The sequence below is a fragment of the Meles meles genome, chromosome 17 (genome assembly GCF_922984935.1).
Source record: "Meles meles chromosome 17, mMelMel3.1 paternal haplotype, whole genome shotgun sequence".
Classification (NCBI taxonomy): domain Eukaryota; kingdom Metazoa; phylum Chordata; class Mammalia; order Carnivora; family Mustelidae; genus Meles; species Meles meles.
In genome coordinates this window covers 52283037-52304421 of record NC_060082.1, presented here as the reverse complement: position 1 = coordinate 52304421, position 21385 = coordinate 52283037, and the positions used below count along the sequence as shown (strand labels likewise).

At 52.0% G+C, this 21385-nt stretch overlaps 1 protein-coding gene across 1 annotated transcript in view; it reads right to left on the bottom strand.

The window, feature by feature from the left end:
• Window positions 1-6547: 6547 nt before the first annotated feature.
• STX6 (syntaxin 6) overlaps window positions 6548-21385 on the bottom strand; it is a 51350-nt gene continuing 36512 nt past the window's right edge. Inside the window, exons 7-8 of the mRNA XM_045982648.1 lie at window positions 16888-16982; window positions 6548-12436 (exon numbers count right to left, since the gene is read on the bottom strand). Coding sequence (XP_045838604.1) covers window positions 12360-12436; window positions 16888-16982 — 172 coding nt within the window. The 3' untranslated portion in view covers window positions 6548-12359. The remainder of the gene's footprint in view (window positions 12437-16887; window positions 16983-21385) is intronic.

The window sequence follows — 21385 nt, the reverse complement described above, 5'->3', positions numbered from 1 at the left end:
TTCCGGGCTGTTGGTAAAACACTGTAGGTAAAATTTAAGCCTTTGCTTAAATGAGTGTCACGGCAGCTTTCAGTGGTCAAGGTCACTGAAAGGCACATGTGGCCTGAGGGAAAGGTGATGGGGGAGGAGGCAGACAACCCTGTGGAGGCTGCTGTGAGTGATCTCGCTCCCGGCCTAACCTGCAGGAGCCGGTTAAAACCCCTCTTTACTGCCCCCTGGAGGCTGGGGTTGAAGTGTGCTCCCAGAGCCCCTCCACACTGTAGAACCGGGAGACTGAGCCACCTGAGGGATGGGGGGTGGGGGAACAGGTGTGTGGGAAGAATGGGGAGGCTTCAGCAGACAGAGGCCGGCAGGGTTTGAAGAGGGTGCTGGGACAGCTCAGAGAGCAACCTGGCCCCCGAAACTTGGGAGTGGCCCCGTGTCAGAAACTACAGTCATGGGGAAACACTGGCAGCTCCTGTACCCCAATTTCTGGCCTGGAGGTCATGAAGTTTCATGGGCGAAGGCACTTCCTTTTCTTTGTATGGTGATCGCGGACAGCGTGTCCTTTTGGCTCCAACTGGGAAGAAAGGGAAGAAGGGAACTCCAGCTGGGTCGAGGCCCTGGAAGGTCTCTAAGGAATCTTGAGCCGCTGCTTCTGTTACTTCCCAGGGGCAGGGCCAGGCTCTCCACACATCCTACTCAGTCCTTACAAAACAGACCTGCCAGATATGCTCCGTGTCCTCTTCCTTTACACAGATGGGGATCCTTCACACAACAACGGGAGGTTCAGACCCTGGCTCTCTGACGCAGGCCCACTCCTCCTGCTGTTACCCCTCCCCCCCACACCCCCCCTCTGAGAAAGGCTTGACAGAGGGGAGTAGACACTCTGGACCGTGTGGGAAGTGGATGTACACGTCTTGACTAAAGTAGTGCCAGGGGCCCTGATCTGTGTGGGCGGGCGCGCACTTGGATTCCTCCGGACCCCTGTCTGACCGTCCCCATCTGCTCCGTCTGGGGAGCTGCTCGCCAGGTCAGCCTGTGTCACCCACACAAGCATAGAATGTTCCATCTTGGAACCAAGTGCATTAACAAGGCGCCAGGCCCTAGGACAGCAGGCGCTCAGGATGATGAGAAAACGGCCTCCAGTGGCCGCGGTCTAGGGGAGATGCAAACACTAGGCCTGGTGTGGGCAGCTGAGCAGGTGAGGCTGGTCCCTGACGCAGCCTGGGGTGATCGGCCACCAGCGGGGCAGGGAGGCTTACCCAGGACGGGCACCTATGCAGGGTTTTGTAACATGTGTAGGAACTTACAGGAAGGATGAGGGAAAGGACACAAAATAGACAGCATGTGCAAAGGAATGGTCTTTTCCTGTGTCTGACCTATGTCCCAGCCGCGGGCAGGTGATTGGTAGTGTGTCCGGAGCTGGCTCCCCGGAAGGCAGCAGACGCTGGGACTACACGGAACAAAAAGAGGCTCCAACTTGGGCTTCACACATGACAACAACCTTAGGGTGACAGGTGGGGGTGGGGAGCAAGGGGAGAAGCGGAAGCGTGGGGTGCGCTGCCCGGCCCAAGACGGGGACAGGCCGGCTCCTGCCATCGCCTGTCACAGCGTTTCCTCTGGGCACCTCGACCAGGTGGCCAAGGGGCCCGCGGGGGGCGAGTGCACATCTGGCAGGGCGCGGCCTGCACCAGGAGCCCTGGGAGCGGGAACGGAACCCGGTCACTCGCGAGCGACCAGGAGGCCACAGTGCGCGGGCAACCGCCCCGGCGCCCTCCCAGCCAGGGTTCTAGGTTCAGAGGCGCGTGTGGCCTCCAAGTCCCAACAGTTCGCTGGCAGCCGGCTCTCCGTCCGTGCGCCCCCCCCTGCCACCCGGCCTCTGTCACGCGCCTCCCGCTCTCCCGCCGTGGTCCCCGTGCTGTCCCTCCTGGCCTCGACGGGTGGTCCGGGCCGGAGACAGGGCTCCGGGTGCAATGCCCAGCCTGGCGCGGGCTCGCTTAGAGCCGCAGGGTGACTGCAGCTGGAAGTTTGCCAGAGGCTGGGGGCGTCTGTGGGTGGGGGGGACTCGCCCCCAGCCCTCAACACAGGCAGGACACCTTACTGGGCACCGGAGGCCGGGTAGAGGCTGGCTCCCCCTTTGCCCTCGAGGGACGCGGGGCTGGAGGTAGTGGGGGAGGGGGGCGGAGGACCCAGAGGACAGCACGGTGACCGACCGCGCTTGGCTGGAGCTGGTAAGCGGGATGGGGGCGGGGCGGGGAACCAGGTAACTAGGACCCACAAGCTTGGCGGAGGGCACTGGAAAGGAGGGAGCAGGAATGCTGACCCGGTGCGTGCAGTGTCCCCAGTCTCAGGCAGGCGGAGAAACCGCAGGCTGAGGCTCCATTTTGGGAAGTGAAGGTTAATTCAAGGGCGTGCAGTTACCACGCCATCTCCCAGCCTGCTCTGTCTGCTCCTCAAATACTCCAGAGCTCTGCTGGGGACATCAGGATTCAATTCTGAATCCTTCCAGCAACTCTTCGAGGGAGGGAATACTTATCTCCGGGTTACAAACTAGGGGCCTGAGATCCAGGTTAAATTACTTATCCAAGGTCACTCTGCAAACTAACGGATGTTGGATTTGAACCCGGACCTCTGTGACTCCCAGCCTTCATGCGTCCTCCCTCCTGGGACCCTGTGGGGCTCACGTTCTCCGGAGGCCCTCCAGCACCCCTCCTGACCCTCACAGACGGCCGGGCACCTGGCTGGGCCCACCCCTCGCTGACCTTCACGGGGGGGGGGGTGCTGAGGGGTTCACTTCAGCTTTTCTTCAGGGAACTGCCATTGGCGCTCCCACCTTTCCGCAGGGGAACAGATCGCTTTTCAGAACAGTGTTTCTGAGATGCAGGTGTAACCCACTCGTGGGTCACGAAATTGGTCGGGACCAACATTTAAAAGAACATCAGTGCTTTGCACAAGCAAGTGTAGGTTTTGTTTGGGAACTGCCTCTGCCAGGGATGGGGGTGTCCTGAGTTATAATTTAATGGGTCGTTAAGACCCTGCTCCAGAGGACTCGAAAAACATGCCCTCAGGGCTAAGCCTGGGGAGGCTGCCTCTGCCCTCTGATACTCCAGACTCCACGCGTGAACCTCTTTGGGGGGCGGGCTGCCTCCAGAGGCTGCAGAAACCTTCCTGGACTGACTGTGCCTGGCCCCCATTGGAAGAGGCATACTCTATCCTAGATCCTGGTCGCCTAGAGGCCCATGTCCCAGGGGCACAGTATGATGATGTGACTGGACTTCCCTCTCCTCCAGACTGGCCTGGGTGCGGTGAGATTCACCCCTAGGTATGTATCGGCAGGAGCTCGGGCTGTTGGTGCCCTGATCTGGCCACACCCAGATCCGCACACTCACCCACTTTGGGCTGCATATTCACGTGCCCTTGTCCACGATAGACTCCTTGGCAGCCTTCAGAAATGTCAGAGGTGCCTAACCTGGGAGACACTCCAGGATACCTGCATGCTGACTTGGGCCCCCTTTCCTTAGCTCCCACATAATCAAGGACAAGCGCTCTTTATTGTGGTTCTTTTCAAATAGAATTTCTTGCTTGTTCTCCACCAAACTCACCTGGCAAAACTGGACTTCCCTGGTCCCTCTCCTTAACCCACTTCCCACCCCAAATCCCCAGGCTGGTTCTGGAACTATTCAGAAGGCCCTGCCTCACCAGATCCTCTTCCTCCCCTCCCTCTCTCCCTCCCCTCCCTCTCTCCCTCCCCAGCATCCTCTCTGAAGTTTCCCTCCTTCCCATAGAGCCGGAGCACCTGCTTAGAAATGGCAATAGCCTTCCTTGGCAAGGAGCTCTGCCCAGCTTTCTCAGGCTGTGGGCTTGGCCAGGTCGGAGTCCTGGGCCCCGAGGAAGGGGCTGCCGGCGTTGGCTCCGAGTCTCTGCCCACGGAGCCAAGCTTCAACAGCTGCCCTGCCAGGCCTGGAGGACATCCGGGACTCTCCTGTGGCTGACCGGCTGCCCGCTGGGCCTGCCTTTGTCTTGTCCTTCTGCAATCTGGGCTCAGGCCCCGATTCACAGTGTGGGGCTGACGTTAGGGGTCTGGCCAGGTGCCAGGTGCTGGGGAGAGGCCTGCCCTGCCCTTGGGATGCCTGTGTCCCTGGAGTGGATACAGCCACAGCTGCAAAGAGACAAACTAGTGTGCCAAGGGCTACAATGGAAGCCCCAGGCAGGAGGCCCCGCTCCACCTGGTAAGCAGAGAGCTTCCCAGAAGAGCCTGCCGTGGGCTCACCGGCCTCCATCTGAGCTGTGGTGTTACCTCAGCAGCAAGGAATGCTGGCAGCCGTGGGCACTCACAGCGGCGTTCAGATGCCACAACGCTGCTTCTCCCCCCGGGCGCCTCCGATTGCATCTCCAGGCTTTTCTGAGTTCATTAATGAGTTTGGCTCAGTTACTTTTTGCACATTTCCAGCCAGATAAGAGCTCTGAAACATTTTATCAGCAAGGCTAACCTGCTTGAGGTCCTTGACGAATAGACTCTGTGGACTGCACGGCGGGCACATAGGGTCAGAGACATGGTCAAGTCCAGGGCACCCGGTGTCCAGGTTTCAGCTTCAGCACTTCTAGTTCAGAGCTTTAACCCACCACGGACTCGTACTACAGCTTTTGTGAGTCCTTGTCCTTGCCTCCGCTTTACCTCTTCTCAGGTTAGAAAGACACCTTCCCAAGATGCTTGCCTCCCCTCAGATCTGAATGGTGCCTTTTTTGTCTGAATGGAGGCTGGCCTCATGAGGGTCTGGTCAGACCTGGGTTCTCATCCTGACTCTGCCACTTCCTCATGGAACCCTGGGGCAAATTCTTAATTGTTTCGTACCTTTTTTCAGGTATAAAGTGGGCCTCGACAGGTTTTACTTCGTGGGGTTGTGGGAATTAAATGAAGACATAAATTCACTCCTCACCGCGTCCCAGATGCCTTGGCCAAAGACCTGCCAGCCCATCAGATTCTCATCAAATGTGGGTTAGGATTTCAGCTGCTAATTCAATATAAAATTTGAGAAATCTTTTTTCTCTGAGTTGATGACCCCTTCCCAAAGGCTGACCAGTCCTCGCGTGGACCTCTGTGGAAGCAGACAGGACACGTCCGATGGTGTGGCGGGGAAAGGGAATGCCATCACAGAGGTCAGAAAGGTTGGATCTGATTTCTCACATCCAAGCTTCTGGAACGCATTCCCTGCTGGGAGACAGATTTGTGGGGATATCTGTGCTCAGACCCTGCCTGCACCTGCACCCAACGGAGGATCAGTGATGTTCTGTCATCAGTGTCACTTGCGGAGAAGGTGTTTCCAGACGAGTGACACCTCAGACATGCCACGGACCAAGGTTTATGGATCTGAACTATGTTCTCTTGGATGGTGCAACATTATGGCAGCATGGCCTGCCCTTCCTATGAGTTTAATTTTTGCCTCATGTCTTGTCTTGTATTTTCAGAGTTTGATGTAAGATCTGTAGCCAGTGGGGACCTTTTGAAAGACTCAAATCCATCCCCTGCTAGTCCCCATGAGAAGAGCAAATCACTCCTTCGCCGCACAGCAGAGCCAACAGTGAAGTCAAGGTGCTGGTCGGTCCAGAGCCCTCGGCCTTGTTGCGGGGGGAGGGCTCTTCCCCCTTGTCCACACCACAGTCCACGTTTCCTCGGGCTGGGGTGGGGGAGGAGTTGCTTTTATCAGGGGTACACATAACCACGTCTTCCTCCTAAATCCCATCCTCCTCAACTATTAACTAGAACTCTCAAAATGAGCCCTCATTTCTCTAACAAGGCTGGTTATAGGTTGGTTTGCATTCACCCTCCTCACTGTTACCTTTGGGGGAAGCCAAAAGACTCACGAAGCGCTGATGTCCCAATTTCTGTGCTCAGTGCTGCGGGCACGGTCAGTGGCTCTGCTTCTCATCAGCTGTGTGACCTTGAGAAATTACTTGTGTCCCAGTTTCCGCATCTGAGATGGTTATTAGATGAGGAAACCTTGCTATTTCATACAGCCGTTTTAAGTCTCTGCATTAGTACAGACGGAGGACCTCGAACAGTGCCAGGCGCACGGAAGGTGTTCGGTTAATAGGAGTGAGGATGATGACAAATGAAATGATGGTCTGTGTCCTTAAGGCGCTCATGTAGCCTTGTGACCTTGTCCCCACACAGAACTGAAGGCAGGTTCTTTCAACTGCCGACTGGGATGGCCCATATTGTTGTTGGCCAGCACTTTGGTGAGGGGAAAATAAGACTCAGGTCTTGCCTCTCTACTTCCCACACACTCCGTGTCCCAACCGAAACTGTGCTGTATGGTATTTTGAATATACAGTGTGGTTATTTGGGGGTTTCATAATTCATGTGACTTGCCCATCCAAGGAAATCACAATTTATAATTCAGACCTTCTGACAGCCACGCACTTTCCCAGCCGCGGGCGTATGCATATGTTCGTGTTTATTAGTGGGGGCAGAAGGGGGGCGCTGTGTGTAGACATGAAAGAAAATAAAAACAGAGACAAAACCAACAGAACTTAAAAACAACAAAACAACAGCCCAAGACAAAGGTCATGGTCTTTCCATTTCTCTTTTAATACTGAACAGTAGTATTCTTTGTACAGCTGTAACATGATTTCAAGAGCAGAAGTAAGAAACATTACTGATAGACTTCAGGGTGTAAAAAATACCACGGTGAAAGACGGCTCGTTGCGATTTTTCTTACACAGGATTTTTAAAAAGTTTTCAAGTGTGTAGTGTCATCAGTTTGTTTAATGTCAGAATTACGCACAAAGCTGCAGAAGAGGTTTTATTATGCAGGGATGGTTTACTGTAGCCTAAATTCCACGACGCAGTAGCAGTGATTCTGAAACTAGACTGAGCATCAGAACCCCCTTGGAGGGCTTGTGAACACCCCAGAGTCTGTGATACAGCAGGGCCGGGGAGGGGTGCCTGAGAACCTGCATTTCTAGCAAGCTCCTGGGCGATGGCTGCTGAGGCTGGTCCCACACCGCACTTGGAGACCCGGCCTGTAGGAAAAGCAAGACGCATCTACCTGTGGTGAGGGGTGTCGACGGGCACCGGGACCACCGGGCTCTTCTCATGGGGACTAGCAGGGGGATGGGGGGCACCACCTGGAAGTCACCTGGGCATCTGCAATTCTAATATTTGATCTCACTTCTTTAGTTTGTAACTTCTAGTTACTTAAAAATGAAACACTGTAGGTTATTTATCTTTCAAAAGAGGATTCCATGGTTTAGTCTGGCTGAAGACTGCCAGGTATTACACATTTCATTTTTTCATTACACTGATTTCTGATTGCATATGAGCTAGTGAAAGCATATTTTTCCACTTAAAAAAACGAATCCACAATCATTTACAGCTTGCTGTCTTTGGCCCTTTCCTGGTTTCCAGGCCACCCTCACCCGGGGCATTCTCTCAGCCTGGGTCAACCTAGGACGGAAGCACATCAAGCTTACAAGCAAGTTCCAGTAACTTATTCTACAGGGAGGTGCCTGGTTGGCCTCTCCTCACCCCACACGGATACTTCCTTTTCCCGAGGACTAGGACGTCTGCCTCTCCCAGGGCGGACTTCACCTACAGGGTTGCAATTTCCAGCCTGGAGCAGGGTCTCAGCTAAAACCCACTTTCTGAGGAGCAGAAAGAACAATGGTTAACGTGGTCTCAGCCCAGGGCTGACGGAAAGCCTGGCCTCTGTGGTGCGTCGGGCTGACACGGAGCTACACAACAAGGTCCAAGAGCTTTGCTCAGCGAACAGTGAGGCCGGAGGTCTTATTTCTAACACCCCTTGGATAATCGAGCGGCTTCTGGGTTCAAGAACTCCTAACCTTAAAAAAAAAGGATAAAATACACTTTCTCACAGGTCCTTGCCAAGCAGTCGGGCAGGTGACTGGGACAATCACCATCTCAGCAGAGTTCCCGTCTACACAGCCTTGGGGAAGGGCATTTCTGGACAAAGGTCACATGGGAAGGAAAACAGCACCAACACATTAGCTTATGTCGCAGGGAAACCAAGTTTTTCTTTCTTCCCCGCCTTGCCACACACCTGGATGGGTAAAGAGACCAGAACATAAGGAACTCCCGCCTACAGGTAGAGGGCAGCAACACCGCCGAGAACCCACGGGAGCTTTCGAAGCTTCAGTGTTTATCCAAAAGCAAAAAAACATCAGATGGTTGGGGTGAGGGATGAGCACGACAGGTCACTACCGGCCTACCTTATTATGTCACCGAGGTCACTTGTCCCAGGCTGTGCACGAGCTCCCTGGGGCCCAAGTCCAGAACGCAGGACAACGAACGATCCCCGTGTCTGTGGGGGGCTCGTCCTAAAACAAGAGGGCTGAGCTGAGTGGTCCAAGCCCTTCCAATGGCGCTGTCGGGGACGCTGACCCCAGAAGCCAGCCAGCCCGGGGTTCAGCCCTGCCGTGAGGGACCGGGCCCTGAGCCTTAAGAGCCGGAGCCTCGGAGGTACACTGCACAGCTCTCGCAGTCTGTCTGAACGGCTGTTCTACGCAGAATTCTCTTGATTTTCTGGACCTGACACTTGAGGGCAGCTTCAGAGTGTCACAGCAAGGGACCTCGGTGGGGCCGGTGTCCACGCTCCCCTACAGCGGACTGCTGCGGGCCTTGCAAGAGTGAGACCTTCTCCCTTGAAGCGCAAGCATGTCTGTGAAGGCGGCGGCGGCGGCGGGGGGGGGGGGGGGCGCGGGGGGCGGTAAGGACAGCAGGACAGGCTTGCCTGGTGACACAGCTGTCCCCGCTCAGAAGCAGGGGCCCTGGGAGAAGCCCGTGGCTGTGCCCCGGCCCAGCGGTTCACTGGGGCGCCGTCTGCCCGCCCGGACTGGTCAGGGACAGCGCCGCGGGTTGGAGGGGTTGGAGGGGCTGGAGGTGTGCGAGCCCTCTGGTTTCACCGCTCTCTCCTCTTGATGGTGAAAAAACATGCTCTTCCGAAACGTTATTCTTAAAAAAACCTGGGAGGGAAAGAAATGCCAGCGAGAGGAAGACAAAGGGGCGGGTCGCGCACGCCGTCGCTTCCAACTTCCGCTCTCGGGCGGCCCCCGGCAGTTCCGCTTCCGAGTTCGTCCGCGGCCCGAGGTGAAGCCGCGCGCCGGAGCCGCTCCCGCGTGTCCCGCCGGTCCCAGATCCTCAAACGCGATGAATCCTCTAGAAAGGTAACGGTCTCACTTTATAGCCAGGGAAATTACCAAGAGAAGGATCTTGGCTCTGCCACCTTCGCGTACAGAAGGTACAACACTTCGCAGAGACAGATTTCTGTTGCAGTTAGACTAGATTTCTCTTCACAGCCCCGACTCTCACGAGGTGAGAAGGAGTGGGAGTTGCCAAGCGGTTGGCTACCAGACCCATCAGTCTGTTTAACTCTGGCTAGAAGCGGAGGATAATGGGCAAGCTCCCAAGTTTCCTCCCTTGGGCTCTGGCGTGAGGCTCCTCGTGCGGCACACGCGGCTGCGACTCCCAGCGGCCCCCGGCAGCGGGCGCCCACAGCGCCGCGGGCGCGCAGTCCGCACAAAGGCGAGGTGGAAACTCGGGACTGAAAAGGAAAGGTATTTCGGTTTTCCAGCTGGATCCCCGCTCTGGCAAACTCTCGATGCTTCAGCCCCCACCTGTCCCCCCAAATCAGCTGATCAGAAAAACCACCTTCCAATAAACCGGTAAATGTAAGCCGAGCTCTCTTGTATCCATCACAGCCCGCCAGTTCCTTAGAAATGACATGTGTCGAGGCGCCGAGGCTGCGGGGAGAAGCCCGCACGCTACAGCATGTGCCTCTGAGCAGGGCAGAGGGTCACCGGGGTCTACTTCTCTCCCCGTTTTACAGGCAGGAGGACCACGCAGGTGCCCCCGAAAGCCCGGCAGTGTTAGGATCGCTGATGAAGAAACATTTGTTCTCAAAAATCAACCTAAGCCCCTGGCTTGTTCCCTCGGGCTGCCCCGTTTGCATTCTGAGCGGAGACGTCTGCAGCGATGCCCAGTTCGGGCCCAGCAGGGTCAGACCCAGCATCAGGCTGGCGGGGCCGGAAGCTGTGCTGGGGGCAGAGCCAATGCGGACGATCCCGGTAAGAGGCTGCCCGTGCTAGAGCGGTTCCTGCGGGGCGCAGAGACGGGGCGCCGGCGGGGGAACGCAGGCACTGCTCGCGTCTGAAGTAAACTTTCTCCTAAGGAATTCCCTGGCTAGCTTCAGCGGGGGTCTGGTCTACAATAGCCACTGCCTAGCAAACACTTGAAATTAAGTGAGGTCCTCGTGCCAATTCCCAATCTCTCCAGACATGTAGTAATTACCCGGGTCACAACACTTGGCCCGCCGACCTCAGGAAGCATCTTATCCATTAATGACCAGGCACGCTCCCAACAGGCCCCAAGGACACCCGTGACAGTGGTGCGGGGCACAGTAAACCTGGTAAGAGCAGGAGAAGAGCAGGGCTTTTGGATGGCATGATCACACAGGTCATTAGGCTGCCGGCCGCCTCTTGTAGCGCGGAGCGTGGATTACAGTACTGAGACAAGGTGCCCGTGTACGGTGAACAAAGACCTGTTCATTTTAATGCAAATCAAAGGACCATCCCTGTTCTAAGTTTAGAGAAAACTATTTGAATGAGTCTCAAAACTTGTAAAACAAATATCTAGTAGCCTACGTCTGAAGCCCTTTGTAGTAATCTTGTGGTTTTTTTGCTAATTTGAAAAAAATAACTTATTTATATATCAAATAGAGTGTAAACGTGGATGTCAGCCACCCTTTTAGTTTTATAAATCTGCTGTTAGCTTTCAGCAAGAGGCAGATTTCCTTACCTACCGTGATCCTAACCATGAGAAAATACCCTTCTTTAAAAAACTGTTACAAATATTTATTAAAAAGTGCAATTCATAAGTCAGCTGGGCAAGTACATCATTGCAAATCACAAAAAAGGGGGGGAGGAAGCCCAAAGCAAATAAGCAAAAAAAACCCCCAAGAAATACAGACAAAACATGAAAAAAGGGATAAAGGGGAAAAAAAAAAAAAAAGTGTGCCGAGGAATGGGCCCCAAAAGATGAGGAAACAGGAAGTCAAAACTAGAGCTCTAACCAGACGTTGCCGTGCTTTCCAAGTGCAGAAGGTGGTGGGGAGAGCGTGGCCTCTGCCGCCGGGCTCCCAGTCGGCTGGCGCTCTATACCGGTGACGGCATTGGGGAGGTGATAAAAATATCCTACAGACGCGGGGACGCTGGAGGCGTTTAAGAAGTCATCGGAAGCTTGAAGTTTAGCATCTCAGCAGTTTCAGCTACTAAAACTCAATTAAAGCATCGGTTCTTCAAATCTGAGTTGGCTCAGTTATTTGAATGGGTAATAAAAAAAACTGAGTTGTCATCTCAGGGGGAAAAAAAACCCACCCAAGTTCACCTATAGCCATTCTTGCCATTCCTCACAGGTTAAGAGAAATCTGGTCCAGAACTAGCCTTTTTGGTCACTACGGTTTCTGAGTGAGTGTCGCTGTACCTGCCAGTGTACTAACCGTCCCTCCCCCCACACAGAGTGCCACAGCAATGACCTGACCGGCCACCAGACCAGCCCCGGGTCCAGACCGTCCAAGTGAGGGGCTGAGCTGCGCAGCAGCCGTACAGGTAAGGGGCGACCTAGAAACACAAGCAGCCCCAGGGTAGAGACACAAATCTGTGACAAGGCTCTGGCCTCTGGCAACCCTGGGTCTCGCTGCCCCCTCCTCCCTTCGGTTCAGGCCACCAGCTGTCGGCACCCCCAAAGCCTTGTGCTTTCCATTATTTTCCATTAGTTGTTTCTACCACAGAATAATGAGCCTGGAAAAGCAATTTTATCCCAGCACTTATCCCTAAAAAATGGACCACTGCATTTTCTGTTACAAACTGCTTCTGGACCTTCTGTCCCCAGTAGCAACCAGCTCTGGGGGGCCACGGGCCACGGGCCGCTGCCGCCACGGGAGAGGAGACCTGCCCGGGAGCCCGTGCGGCCAGCACGGTCCCGGAAGGCACGGGCGTGCTGTCTGAGCGGGGGAAGGAGCGGCCAGAGATGGATGGATGAGCAACAGCAAGCGCTAGTTGAGTGTGAACTTTCCTGGATTCCTCAGAGGCTGTCCTGGGGGCCTAGGCCCCGGGCAAAGCAGCGGCGAGCCGTCCTTGGGACAGGACAGGACAGGCGGCGCTGGGTGTGCACAGTCATCCGCCTCCTCTTCCCAGTGGCCCTGCCAGCGCCGGGGCAGCGCTGCTGTCTCTGCGGCGGGGTCGTGAGGAGGGAGGTCAGTGCAGGCTGTGTTTTCCAGACAGGAGTGTGAGGAGATGGCAACGCGGGGCGCTGCTGCCCGCCTCCCCCTGGGTCCGTGCGCAGGAGCCGCGCAGGGCTGCCGTCACAGCACTAAGAAGAAGACCAGCACGACCAGCAGGACCACGAAGAGGACGGCGATGGCACACCACTGGCGCCGATCTGGAAGGCAGGACAGGAGGATTAGCGCTCGCGATGCTGCGCTCCCCAAGGTACAGCCACAGGCAAGGCCCCGCGGCAGAGCGGGGACAGAAAGCGCACGGGTGGGCACACAGAGGCTCCAGAGCCTGCGCGGGGGGCCTGCCCCGCGTGTGCATCCACGGCTCGGCCTGTCTCCTGAAAACAGGCCTCTTAAGTGTGTGCTTCGCATCTCAAGCCGTGAGTTAGACTCTGTAGCTCTCGGTTTGCTGCTGCTGGGGGCACCGTGTCCTTGGAAGGCGGCTGGCATCGGCCTTACAGACCAAAGCCCGTCTGCTTTCATCTCCCACTGAAGTGAAATCATTTCATTCAACAGTAATCATGTTCTTTGCTCAGTGAGCAGTAGGGGAGGATGGACAGAGGACAGAAGCACCTGCTGATCACTTCAGGAAATGAGAAGCTGAGAAAGCAAACTCTGGGATCTAGAGCACAATCAACACTGCCCCACACCCGGTCAGGAAAGAGTAAGATCACTTAACCAACAACCGGTACAGCCTGCCTATCAATGAAAGCGGAATGTCTTCTCTGAAACATTCTGCCCTACTGACGCCTGAGGATAAGCACTGGAAGCTAAGTGGCTAGAGTCCAACCAAACGGTGAGAGCAAGGAGGCTCGAGGGGCAGGAGGGGGGCAGGAGGAGCCCCAGCTGCACCCACAACCCTGTGTGTGGGGCCCTCACGCTGCACAGCAGCTGCCTGGCCAGGCTTTGTGAGTGTGAACACGAACAGCCTCACACACTCTGGGCCGGGCCCGGCGTGGGGCCCAAGACGCTGCCATTGCTAGGATGCCTCGTTCGCTTGTGCAGGTGTAGAAAGAACACACGGTCTTTCTGCAGATGAGTCCTGCATTTTCCATGAAGGGTCAGACTGAGAGAACAGGATTTCATGGGCCTATGAAAAACGCAGTTCAACAGCTAGAAAAGATCACTCGGTTTAAACAGAAACATAAAGTCATACTGATTCATCAGAAGGTTATTGGAGAGCCTGCAGACCGTGGCACACCACAGTTATCAAGAATCACATTATGTATCAAGAATCACATTATATAAAGGTCTGAATCTAGGAAAACAGATTGCCAAACTTGCTACAAAGCAATGCTAAGTCCACCGACCGAGCACTTAAATTATTTAAATGTCACGGAGAGCAGAATCTTAGAACCGGCCAACAGCCAGCCACCAAGTGGCAGTAAGCAAAACGAGTACGTCTCAGTGCTGACCACCTTGTCCTACTTAGATGTGCTACAGACTCACTAGTAGGTGTGATCAGGGCAAAGACCCCACGTCTGTCGGTTCCTTACCTGACAGGGGCTAGCCGAATGGGCATGGGAGGCAGAATCAGCCTTCTCAGAAAATATTTTTAATCTGTTTATCGCTTCACTGGCCAAGAAAACGTGAGTATCTAGCCTTTTTCATCTATTTAAAAATGTTTATGATGTTTTAAAAACCCTCTCATTAAAATGATTAGTCAGTATTCCTCCAGGACAAAATAATCAAGGTAACTGCTTCCTCACCACCCCTACCCGCCAGCCTCATACAAGAGGCTGCACTGTCCCCATCCTGCCATCTCAAACCCAGATTCCTGATACTGAACCAGTTTTCCACTTTCTGGCTTTCCACCAGCCTCTACCCAATCCCCTCCCATCCCCAGTCACTTTCTCTTCCACAGCTGCATTGAACTGGGGGTTTTCATCAAGAAGTTGGGTCACACGAGCCAGCTGTTGCTGTTCCAAGCAACCTTCCTCTGTAGTGGAAAGCTGCTGCTGGGTTAGCCTGAACCAGGAAAGCTCTGGGAGCTGTTACTGCAGCTGACTTCTCCCCAGAAGGGGTGAGTCCTAACTACAAAGGCTTCTGTGCTCTCAAGTGAAAAGCCTAACCAGCTTGGCAAGTTCAAGACCTGCCTCAAAAAGTCAGAGAGGAACAGAGAACTCCAACGGCAGGGTTTTTTTCCCCCCCTTCCAGAATATTTTCCTCCCCTAAAGAGAAAAGATAATGGAATTTTGGAATGTGAGGGGAAGAAAACCTCCCTATCTACTCAAAAGAATAGACTTTCCTTGGGTCACTTGGAAAGGCAGGTATAGCATCTTGGCTGTTCTCTGGAGCAGCCAGCCACGGGGAGGGCAGCTGCCCTGTGCGTGCTCAGTGACCGCCTCGTCGAACGTCCGTGTGTCTTACTATACTTCAAGGACAGATGAAAAGGTAGTCAACCCATCCCAAAGTTTTGGAGAACAGAGACAAATACAAACTGCCTTGTTGTCAAAATGAAGCCAGCACCACCGCGCAGGAGGTCCCTGAGCAAGTTTTCTTCTGGGAGCGAGCAAAGATTAAAATGAAAACCCCACGCGAGCTGTCCAAACTGAAGGGCCTTTCAGGCTGAATGCTCTGTTTTCTGGGTCTTTCTCTTAGACAAACATAATTGAAGTCCCCACTTTGCTCCCCCACTTTTCTTTCAGGATAAAGTAGAATAAAGCATAAACAAGGCTCAGTGCTATTTATACACACTGAACGGCTTATCACAATGCAAGTACTTTTCTAAATTATTCATACCCGGAATGCTGCGAAACAAAGACACAGTGCATCTTTGTTCTTTGCTCTTCCCCAAACAAAACTGGTGCTGAAGTAGCTACTTGACTTTGTGACTAATACATACACTAGTGAGAGGTCTGGTGTTGCAAGTGGTTATATAATAGTTCATTAATTTTTTTTTTTTTTAAGTAGAGGGGTGAAGGTGGGAGAGGAGAGAACACGGAGCAGTAAGGAAGGCGGCTTTGCTAACCTTTTTCTGAAGTGTGTGAAAGATGAACTAAGGGGTGCCTGCTTCCAGCAATGACTCGCTAGAAGCATAAAGTTTTTGTCCCTGGAGAGAAAGAAAGAAGGAAGTCTGGCCACCAGCTTCCCTCTGTTTTGGATCTAACAGGTCTTTTGCCCTGCAGGGCCATATTCCGCCTATCTTGGTATTTTTTTATAACACAAACATTTGGTAAGTACTAATACACGGGAGACACTGTTAAACACTTGCAGATTAACTACTGTTACTTTATTTAATCTTCACAATGATCTTGAGACGAAGGCATCAACCTATTATTTTACAGATAAGAAGCTGAGCCCCAGACAACTGTTCTATAACCTGACTATGAGTTGAAGTGCTGAAAAGCAAATATGCATTTGTACTTAAGTCTCAGCTCAAAAGTCCGAACTATCAGACCCCATAGCACAGACCTGAGGGGAGGAAACCCAAACAATGACGTGTCAAGAAAGAGTGGGTGTTCCAGTTGGGGAGCTGGGAGCTCTGGTTCAAAAACATCTACGTCAGCTCAAGGAGCAGCTCAGGTCCCCCCTTTACCAGGCCACTCCAGCCAATGAAAGAAAAAAGGAGATACTGGATTTTCTTTAATTTAAAATACACTATTTCTGGGATGCCTGGGTGGCTCAGTTGGTTTAGCATCTGCCTTCGGCTCAGGACATAATCCTGGGGTCCTGGAATGGAGCCCCATGTTGGGCTCCCTGCTCAGTGGGGAGTCTGCTTCTCCCTCTGCCTCTCCCCCCTGCTCATGCTCTCTGTCCCATTCACACGCTCTCTCTCAAATAAATAAAATCTTTTAAAAAAGAATAAATAAAACATATTATTTCTAATGTACTAGGGAAGGTAAGGGTTGTTACAATGAAAAAAACAAAAATAGAGTTGGGGCGCCTGGGTGGCTCAGTGGGTTATGCCTCTGCCTTCGGCTCAGGTCATGATCCCAGGGTCCTGGGATCGAGCCCTCAGTCGGGCTCTCTGCTCGGCGGGGAGCTGGCTTCTCCCTCTCTCTCTCTGCCTGCCTCTCTGCCTACTTGTGATCTCTGTCTGTCAAATAAATAAATCAAATCTTAAAAAAAAAAAAAAATAGAGTCATTGGAACACATTTTCCTACACAGTGACTGATTTGAAAACTGTTAATTCTTCACCCCATCCTGCTGCAAACCCGATGGAGTATTACATGGATTTAAATGAAAACCATTAGATCTGTAAGGCCACCTTATTCTGAAATGATAGGAGTTTCTCAATGGAAGAAAGTCGGTCCAGAAGAAAGCAGTAACTGGCTTAATTACTTATAAGAGTAATTTTATAATAAGTTCCCTATTTTGGCAAGGAAAGAGAAAAAATAAAATTAAATAAGAAAGGATTTTCTAAAGAGAGTTGATCTGCCAGGAGAAAAGCCACCCAACACCACCAGCCTCGTGCAGTGGGGGTGCACAAAGACCACTTCTCAAGCCACAAGCAGCAGACAAGGCCTGTGCAAACTAGTCTTCCTTCTCCGACCGAAGAGCAGGACCAAAAATGTCCCACAGGAGAGATCCGAAGGGGCATGCCTATGAGAACCCTATAGACGGTGTTTCTAGATTTAAGTAGGAATTCTTAAGCTTTAAATACCATACATACCACTGGTCATGTGAGATACTTTTGCAAGTTTCTTCATCACATTGTCCAGCCGAGACTGAGTGCTCTCCAACTCATGAGAAAAGTCATCCAGCATACTAGAAAGAGAAGCAGACCCAGAGGGGTAGCTGGTCAGCATAAAGGCTTGGCAATGTATTGGCCACAGAATTAAAACAGGATCTATGCCTCAGTTTTGGCAAACTTAAAACCGGTAACTTTGGGATTCAAGCCCCCAATCGATTATGCAAAATCCTTAGCACAAGATAGGTTTTTGAATTTTGGGGAATTAAAAAAAAAGGTACTAAGTTGCACGTGCTGTGTATTAGCCAACACCCTCAAGCAGGGTCGGGGGCAGACCTCGTCATCAAACACGGTAATATCGCCTCAGAGCAAACCATGAGGGCTCATAGCTGTAGTCAGTTCAGGTCAGGTTCTTCATAGTAGGAGCTTGCTGAAAACTTCCTTTTTTTTTAATTTACTTACTTCACAGACAAGGAGGCAGAGAGGCAGGCAGAGACAGAGGAGGAAGCAGGCTCCCTGCTGAGAGGAGAGCCCGATGCGGGGCTCGATCCCAGGACCCCGGGATCATGACCCGAGCCGAAGGCAGAGGCTTTAACCCACTGAGCCACCCAGGCGCCCCTGAAAACTTCTTTTTAAAAGGCTTCTTTTTTTAATACTCTCTCGACTCCATGATCGGGGATCAGGCAGCATGGACAAGACCATACAGTAACACAAACTCGGGGGCAGGGCGGCATACGCGGAGGAGGCTAAGTGAAGCCCAACAGGCAGGCTTTGTCGCTTCCTTACCTCACTGCCCTGACAAGGCACCCCACTCTGGGACTGTTTTCGCGTCCATAAAATGGGGCAGTTTCCCCGCCAGGGTCTTGTGGGGACCAGGGTGTAACACAAAGCACTTTATGGCAATGAGTTAAACACACTTTGATCACATACTAATCTCCATAACCGTGCTCTGTGCTTTGTCACAGAGCTGGGAGGCCCTGGGACTGGCACTCCTGCAGGTGCGCCCTCCTCGTCTATACCCACAGAGAGTCAGTGTTTGCCCGCTAAGAGAAGCAGCTCCAGGAAGCAAATACTATCGGCTGTCCAAGCTGCAGCTGGTAAAGACAACACCAAAATACTCAACTCCAGTGGTGTTTATTTCATAAATGACAAAACATTCCAGACTTTTCCAATCGGAGAAAGACAACTATCATATGATCTCCCTGATATGAGGAAGTGCAGATGCAACGTGGGGGGTTTGAAGGGTAGGAAAAGAATAAATGAAACAAGATGGAATTGGGAGGGAGACAAACCATAAGTGACTCTTAATGTCACAAAAACAAACCAGGGGCGCCTGGGTGGCTCAGCGGGTTAAAGCCTCTGCCTTCAGCTCAGGTCATGATCCCAGGGTCCTGGGATCGAGCCCCGCATCGGGCTCTCTGCTTGGCTGGGAGCCTGCTTCCTCCTCTCTCTCTCTCTGCCTGCCTCTCTGCCTACTTGTAATCTCTGTCAAATAAATAAATCTTTAAAAAAAAAAAAAAAACAAATAAAAAACAAACCAAAGGTTGCCGGGGGGAGGGGGTTAGGGAGAGGGGGGTTGGGTTATGGACATTGGGGAAAGTATGTGCTATGGCGAGTGCTGTGAAGTGTGTAAACCTGGCGATTCACAGACCTGTACCCCTGGGACTAATAGTACATTATATGTTTCTAAAAAAAAAAAAACATTCCAGGCTTTTCAACTTGAGGTGAACATATGATTATCCCGAGTATGGAACCTAACACACCAATTAGCAGCAGAGGTCTTATTAAAAAGGCCTTATTACCCTAGGAGCATCAGTGGCAGCTAGAAATGACTGGGCTTGGTCTGTGTCCATACGAGGCACCTGACTGCCCGCAGGAGTCAGGACAACCAACTCCTCATTAAGTCAATTATTAAGTAAACTCCATGCGGACCACTAAATAAACAGATCTTTGTCCCTTACCTGAAATTTCAAATTAACACACTATTAGCTCATCTAAGATCCCGGTAGCATCTTGGCCTGCAGCTGCAGACTTATCCAGGCAGGGCCAAATACTGAAAAACAAGAACCACCCTTGTATGCTGGGCATGACTTTTCCTACTGAGGACAAAAAGGCCAGTCACCCGACCTCCAGCCCAAGGACACCCACTAAACTAGGTTTCTAGCCCAGATCTGACTCGGTGCTATCCAAAAGAAACAGACTGTGAGTCCGATATGCTATTTAATATTTGCTAGTAGCCACGTTTGAAACAAAAAGATGAAATTAATTTTAATAATCTGGGTTTTTTGGCCTCATATATCCCAAATATTATCATTCCAACATGTAATTAATATTTTAAAAAATCAATCACAAGCTATGCTACTTTTTTTTTCCACAGGAAGCCTTCAAAACTTGATGTGCCTTTATACTCAGGCCACATCCGTGTTCAGACTGGCCACATTTATGTCATCACGGCCACAGCTGCCAGTGGCCACCGTGCTGGAGGACACAGGTCAAAATCCAAGACTCAGGGGCTTTCCTTTTAATTTACTTATTACTTTTACCAAAGTGAGACACAGTTTAAAGAGCTAAATAGCATGTTCAGGCTTTTTATAAAAAAACACGGCTGTTTCCCGTCCCCTTGACAACTGCTGCCAACCCCTCCCACTATCCCCTGGGTGCTTTCTCCATGCGTTCAGGTAACACACACACCAGAACTCTATCCCACCGACTCGATTCTAGAAAAGCTAGGGCTTAGCTCTGTGCCCACCTCCTTCCGTATCTCTGCATCCATCCCACCACTTATCCTAACCCTTCCTTCCAGTAGGACTGTGTTACCACGTGACCAGTGCGCCCTTCAGGGCTCACACTGCCAGGAGGCAGGAACTGTGTCTGCTCCTTGGTGCCCCCCTGCGGCTGGCGGAAGATTCAGCTTCTCTGGTCTGTTGATTCAGTAGCCATTCATTTTCCTACTTTCCAGGACCTAAATGTTATGGTTACTGTTTCTTATTTCATGCCCTATGTCCCCAAAGGTCTTATGATAGTTTTTTAAAAAGCTCCCTCTGCTAGTGCCTTAGTGGGCTGCTGGGAAGGAGCGACATCAAGGGTGTGTTTGGTGTGTTCAAGTCACCATCTTTAACTGAAGTCTGCCAGGCTTCTCTACCATCTACTGAACCTCGAGGAGGAGTCAGGCAACTAGTCCTTCTCCATCCACAAACTGAAATTTTAGGGGAACAGTGCATTTTAGAAATTCAACACGCATGCCTACACTCCCACTCTTACAGCTTCCCCCCGGTCTCCCTGCCTCCGGTCTGGCTTCACTGCTATCTGTCATCCAAACCACAGCTAGATGGGTCTGCCCCAAATGTAAACCTGTCCATGGCATTAGTCCCAACATAACCTTCCTGGTTTCCCATCACCCTCAGGAGACAAAGTTCTAACCTAACCCCTTAATGGTGCTTCAAAAGCCTCCCTGCTCTGTGCTCAGCCTCCCTGTTTTGACTTCTGCAAACCCCCTTCCTCTACACACACCAGACCTTTCCGTCCCATGCACTCTCTCTCTAACCCCAGGCGACCCTCCCCTGCCCCTCCCCCAGCCACCTTCCACTCATCCTTCAGGTTCCAGTTCCACACATCTTCTCCGGGACCTGGGCTAAGTGAGGTCTGCAGCTTGAGCTGAGAGAGGGCTCGTAAGGCACCACGCTCTTCCCCCTTCCATCTCTGCGCCTCTTAATGACCTGCACCGTCTGCAGAATGTCTGTTCTGTGCAGTAACTGGTCAACTCTGATGGCAAACACAGTCTGTTCTGTTCCCTCCTCTGTGGGTACCCAGGACCTCCCAGCAGAACAGATACCAGTCTGAATTTCTGAAGAATGAATGTGTAAGACTGAATTCAAGACTGCGATAGGAGAGGTTCTGCAATATCCTCGTAGATGGCCTTATTTTTTCAGAAAGAAATTTGTGGAATGAAAGCATTTAAGGATGCTTTTGGTGTCCTACTTCTGAGCACAGAAGGGGACTGTGCTGAAGGAAAAAACAGAGAAACCCAGCTATGTTTTCATCTGCTTCATTTTTACTTTTTATTTTTGAGAGGGAAGTTTTTTTTTTTTATTAATTGAAGTTAAATTTAAAAACTTTTCTTCGTTAAGTTAAAGTTTAAGATGTTTGACGGAGGAGGAGAGTCACAGGATGACAGAGGGAAGTCAGCTCCTGTCCTATCCTCTTCGGGACCCAGATCTCCAGGGAGGTTACACAGCCATATCCGTCCATGTTCCCATCCGTCACAACACTCTGAGAATCCGCTCAGAGGAAGCAGTATCTGCTTTTGCAGGGTGTAAAAATAATCATGAAAATAACTTTGCCCAAACCCTGTTGAAAATTTTATCTGATAAATGTGCTTCTTTGGGGGAGGCTAGTCTGGAAGACAGAATAAAGATACAGCTAGATAATTAAAACAGCTTTTGGGTTTACTAGCCATGTAACTGTCAGGCTTTTTAGGGGT